The sequence below is a fragment of the Rhinolophus sinicus genome, chromosome 1, assembly GCF_057876585.1.
Source record: "Rhinolophus sinicus isolate RSI-liver-muscle chromosome 1, RSI-T2T, whole genome shotgun sequence".
NCBI lineage: Eukaryota > Metazoa > Chordata > Mammalia > Chiroptera > Rhinolophidae > Rhinolophus > Rhinolophus sinicus.
In genome coordinates this window covers 198,659,185-198,665,184 of record NC_142501.1, presented here as the reverse complement: position 1 = coordinate 198,665,184, position 6,000 = coordinate 198,659,185, and the positions used below count along the sequence as shown (strand labels likewise).

Below are 6,000 nucleotides of genomic sequence, written 5' to 3'. Positions count from 1 at the left end.
AGGAAACGTGATCTGCCTGGGAGAAACGTGAGCCCTCGGTGAGTTGGTGGTCCTCTCAAGCCTCTGGATGGCACACCACCCTCTTGGCCAAAGCAAGCGACGTTTTCCTTTTGGTGGTCTGCTGCTGCCATGTGCTCCTAGAGTTGTGGACATTTTATACCGAGGCCTCCACCCAATCAGACACCCGGCACGACAAGCAGGATTCCGGCCAGGTAGGAATGGCGTCTGACTCTGGGCGGGAGGACATGTGGCCCCCATACAGTGTGTGGTGCCCAGTGGCTACTGTTCTCGGGAGTTGGACTCCCATGGAGGGGTGGGAGGACGTGGACGGTTCTCCAACCAGCATAAGCCAGAGAAAGCAAAGGTCGTTGCGGCCCTGTGGGCTGGGAAGTGCTTGCTGAGGCAGCCTGGATGCGGGACTTGTAGTCTCAGGAGGAAACGCTTGCTGAGTCCTCGGTGGAGGATGCGGGTGAGGTCAAGGTCGTCCCTCACCCCCAGGTTGGGATGGACTTGGAGCCCTGACCCTGCAGAGAGGGCACACATTGCGGGGCCGGCACACAGCCCTGATGAATGGCTGTGGACTATGGGGAAGTGTCTTCCATCACTGATTTGATGGGCCGCTTGACTGTTTGCTTAGGAACCTACCACCATGTAGTGGAACTGGCAGATGTTTGCTTCCTGTGTCTCGCCCGGCTGCCAGTGAGACTGTGGTACAGGAACACCCCTTGTTGGGGAACAGGTGGATGTTTACTTCCTGTGTCTTCACTGGACACCGTCGAGAATATGTGAGAACCCTGGCTATACCCAGGAAATCGGGCCGTGCCCAGAAAGTAGGTGGACATCGAGGGACACCCCCAGGGACATTACTTGAACTGGACTGAAACTTTTTATCGTGAGCTGAGTTTCTGACACAGGGCCCCTCATGGAAGGTGCTTGTTGCGTAGATTGTGAGGCAAGACCCTGTAGGGGTGGAGTGTGGGGACAGAGTCCCAGAGAGCAGTTTCCAGGCTCTTGGTCTCACGTAGAAAGGTGCTGGCTTGGGTAGTAGATGGCCATCAGCTGTAACCAGTTAGCCGTTGGCCACTGATATACCTGCCGTGGCTGAGTTAGCGAGTGCGGATTGCAGTTAGTAAGTGGGGGTTGGTTGGTTGGTTGGTTGATTGGTTGGTTGGCAGAGAAGCGGTCGACAGGTTGTGGATCATGTGGATCCTACTTCCTGGGTCTCGCCCGACCACCAGTGAGATTGGGGTGCAGGAAGACCCCTCGTTGGGGTACTGGCAGATGTTTGCTTTTATGTCTTGGCCAGCGCCAGCGAGAATATAGTGGTATGGCTCTCCTATCCATGGCTCCGTGGGTGTTCCTTTTTGGGCTCACCATATCCTGCGTTCTGGTGCAGGGAATGGGACCAGAGAACATGCATGACATCTAGCCACCCCTCACCCCCTATAACTCATGATTCTCATTATGACTTTTCTTGCCGGTATCTGTGCAAGGTGGTACTGATGGCTGAACGAAAAAAATGGGCAAGTAATTCAGTGTTAGTGTACTTTCAGATTTTATCTGTAGCAATGATTAGGTAAAATAATATAATGTGCTGTCAATGATTTATTAAAGATTTATTTCATGTAATAAATTATATAATTCATTTTCACTTTTAAACAGTCTACACCAAAAATATTTTTGGAAACATCTTTTTCTTTTGGTAAAACAAACAGGTTAGCAGGCTGATATCAGCTTCAATTCTAATGGCTAAAATCCCCCAAAATTATACAGCTAAACATAGATTTTGTTCACATTTCTCCAAAAATTCAAGTTGATACCACTTGATAAAAATAAGACAGTATAAACATTTCCATATTTTGCTTAAGGCCTTTAATTGAACGGTAGGATATTAGCTGGGAAATTATAAAGATATGTTCATTAGTTTTGAACTCTTCATCTTATACGTGTATATACCATACTAGCTAAAAGGAGCATGAAAGTACAAAAAAAAAAAAAAAAGGCACAAATGGATGCTGTGGGTCTTAGACCTGTATATTACGAGTGGCCATAAAAGATATGTCAACACAATGTGACAGACAAGGAAAAAACAGTTTACAGGAGGTTTTTGGTTTTTTTTTCTCCAAAATGTTAACAGCCTATTCAATTATTCTTATCAAATTACTCAGAGGGTATCAAAGTTCTGAAATGACTAAACTTCTGTGTATGTAAACTTAGTTACAAAATAAGGTTGGCCTCATGAAATGCAAAACATAACAAAACGATTTAAGGGCCTGGCAGAAATTAGTACATATCTTAGAAAAGAAAACCCAACTTGTTTTATATGCATCAAATATATATGTACTCAAAAAAATTTCTCCAAGTATAACATGAATGAGAATCATCAGGGGTTTTGTTGTTGTTAAGTGCTGGCTATTTTACTCCATGAAAGAACACAAGAATTTAACTCTCACGATGAGCTACTAATTCAATATTAAAGTAATATCACTGGTTAAAAAAAAAACTACCTTTGTTTAATATAAATTCTACTAAAACCTAACACAGGCATATAGTCTAAAAATAAAAGCACATCCTGTAGCTTAGGCCTCTTTAAAGTTCTTATTACAGGGTGGTTATAGAAATAGAATCACAGCAGAATTATGTGCTGGAGCAAAACATTAGAAAAAACTTAATTTATATTTAAATTTACCATGCTGCACTTCAAGTGACTATTGGCTGAACAGAACTGTATTCAATAATTCATATTCTGTAATTTCACTCAACTAATACAAAGAGCTAAATAGAAAGATTTATAGTTGAACACGGAGTTCCTAAGGCTGGTATCACATATCATTCTCTGACAGGGTAAGAATTCATCAGCAAAAGACGTAAGAGCCAGATTGAGAATTGGATTTAAAATACCTTTCCCTGCTGTGCGTACAAGTAACACATTGTGTAGGGACCGAAAGAATATTTTGTGTTCCTCAGTTTTCTTTTCTGGGCAGACAACCACACAGCCCAATGACTTTAAAAACCAAACTCCAAAATTCTATCTGATACAGTCTTAGCAAAGGCAGTTGAATCCTAAAGATAGGTCATCTTCATCAATGCCTGGAAAACGTACCATGTTGCCTCTCTGCCAGTTCCAAGAAAACTAAGGCCAATTACGAGGGTTACCAATTAGCACTTGACACTTAAAAGAATTACCTGTACAGACTTTTTTATACGTCTATGTGGAAATGGGAGAGGGCAAGGAAAAACAACCCTGGGGTACAGGCCAAGGAACGCCTGACTAGGCAGGACCTTCAAAAACGTACGAATTCTAGAACCTCAAGGTTCAGTTTAAACCAGCAGAAACAGAGCTGGAATTCCAAAACCTCTGAAAAGAAAGGGCTAATAATACAAACTGCAGCTGATTTTATGCAGCAGAGATGAAGTGTTATAACATATTGTTCACGTGTGACTTCATGTCATTTATCTTCAATTAGAATTATTATCTATTCAGCAGCTGAAGCCCAAGAACTGCTGATGCCCTGTAGATGGCAAACAGTTGCTAGTCTCTCAGCTCTGGCCTTTCTTAGCTAAATGATGACCACACAATGTACACCACTTGTTGCATCAAACAATTTTGGCTCACGTGTACAGTAAGCTGCGCAGCCAGTATTTACACTGGCGTTCTCTTTCGTAGACTCTACAGGTTCTGTTGTGACTCTTCAATTTTACTGGTGCTACAATTCAGCCCCAAATTCACATAAAACATTACCCACCTTTTTAATCTAGGATTTACTCCTTTGAAATGAGTTATTACAGCTATTTCGTAAAAACAAATATTTAATATATTTGAACCCCAAAGATATAGTAATTTAAAAGTAATTTTTACAATATTTATAACTACGTACTTTATCTCAACCATCTGGACTTCCGAGGTTGGCAAGCCAGTGTCTAAAGTAGTCTAACTTACACATTAATGGAAGTGGTATCTGAGCTCATGTTTAACTGCCAAATCAATAAAGAAAACTACAATCCAGAAATCAAGGCGGCATTTTCTACTGTAGTGTTTTCAAAAGTATGTTCAATGGATGTCAATAAGTATTTAATTTAAAAAACAAGTTCCACCTTTAAATAAAGATACATTCAAACTGGTTTCAAAGGAATTCTTAGAGTGTTTAATATGCCAATACACAGGATTGCAAAGTCCCCAAATTATTTGCCCACAGAGCCTTTTATCCCCATGACCATCTCTGAGGAATAATGCTCCACAGAGCAGGTCTGGTGAAACATGGCTTCAGCATTTGGTGTATTCAGAAGCTTCACTAATTCCAGACTCTGAGATATCAGTCTATTTCTTAAAATTAACAACAAAATAAGTGGTATAGCCAGGAAGCCTAGAATTTCAGACTCAGAAAGTGAGCATGTGGGCAGGGAGGGGGGAATCCACCCGTCTATCACACCGCATCGTTTTCAGCTCCCTAGCAAAACATGCTCAAAAACACCTATGTTAACCATTCTTGCTGACAGCTGTACACAACACCTGAACAAACTAACCAACAAACAAAGGCTGCTTAAAGCAAAACCTCTGGAATAGTTTTCACTTGCCCAAATGGAGAAATGCACAAGTGCCATATGACACAATTTACAGTTACATGTTTAGAATTGGTAATCCTGGTTATCACTTAAGAGTCTATACACTGTTCAGTTAGATAAACATTACAGAGCTACCTATCTTCTTTGAAGCACTATGGAATAACTAAAGCTGCTATGGAAAACTTCTCTTTACTTGAGGAATTCACTTTAGAGCAGTTTCTCAACCATAGCAATACTGAGATTCTTGGGCAGGGTCTTTGTTTTGGGAAGTTGTCCTGTCCACTGTAGGATGTTAGAAGTCAACAGCTTCCCACCAGTTATGACAACCAAAAATGTGCCCGGATGTTGCTTAGGTATAAGCAAATCATCCCCAGTTGAGAACCATTGCTGCCAAGAGAAAGTTAAAGCTTAACCTTGATGCTGCTTCCCTGGGAAAGGTCCATTTTACAGGCATTCTGTGACTGGCACATATCAACAAACACCTAGCAATCAGCATTAGAAATCTTTCTAAATTCTGTGTGATCAGAAACATAAGTAATTTTTGAATGGTTAGGAGGAGGCAGTGTACTCATTTCAGAGAGAATTAGTGGTAATTTTACTGTCATTATATTAGTACGAGTTTTCTGAATCATAATGCTTACTTAACTGACACATATTCTAACAATTAGAATAACACTAGTTGTGTGTTATAATCTGTTAAGGGTCATAATGATTGAGGCAGGGTGAGAACAAATAAGTAACAATCATCAATGGCTAAGTCAGACCATAGTCTATTCCTTGACTAAACATTCTCCATGACAATCCCAATTCAAAAATCCCAAGTCTTGTCTTTCAACTGCTTGTACTGTCGCCTCATCATTTCTTCCAAATTATCAAAAAGAAACCCTTCACATGTCACGAAGAAGAATCCTGGTATGTGTCAAGAAGTACATTACCTAGTTGTAAAGCCATTTCTTCAAAAGCAACATCTTCAGTTTTGTCATAATTGTCAACTCCAGATCCATCACTCTCTTTATTTTGTTCTTTCCTTACTATCTTTAAACACTTGTCAAGTCTCTTTATGAACAAGTCCACATCCTGTGTCTTCATTCCGATGGCTGAGGCAGCATTGAGGTAAGCACAAGGGTAATTATTTGTATGTGACATAAAGCCTCTGAACGTGTAGCCATTCACGGTTTGCACAGACCCAAGAGGCACAACCCTGGAAGGGAAACGACTTGCTAATTTAGTATGTCTGGTGATATTAACAGAATATCACCCATAAACAAACAAACAACAACAAAAAGCACATGTTACTAAGCCTTACATCTACTTAAGAAGTTTAAAAACAGCCATAAATCATGGCCTATGAAAACAGACTGTGTCAGCCTTAAAATAAAAAGTACACAATATACTGCAATTTTACATGGAAAGGTACTGCCTGGTGATTACCATTTA

The 6,000-nt window shown here is 40.8% G+C and overlaps 1 protein-coding gene across 2 annotated transcripts in view; it reads right to left on the bottom strand.

Moving 5' to 3' along the window:
- Nucleotides 1-1,601: 1,601 nt before the first annotated feature.
- SEPSECS (Sep (O-phosphoserine) tRNA:Sec (selenocysteine) tRNA synthase) overlaps nt 1,602-6,000 on the bottom strand; it is a 33,647-nt gene continuing 29,248 nt past the window's right edge. For both annotated transcript variants that reach the window (XM_019743905.3, XM_019743906.3), the window contains exon 11: nt 1,602-5,764. In XM_019743905.3, coding sequence (XP_019599464.2) covers nt 5,458-5,764 — 307 coding nt within the window. In that variant the 3' untranslated portion in view covers nt 1,602-5,457. The remainder of the gene's footprint in view (nt 5,765-6,000) is intronic.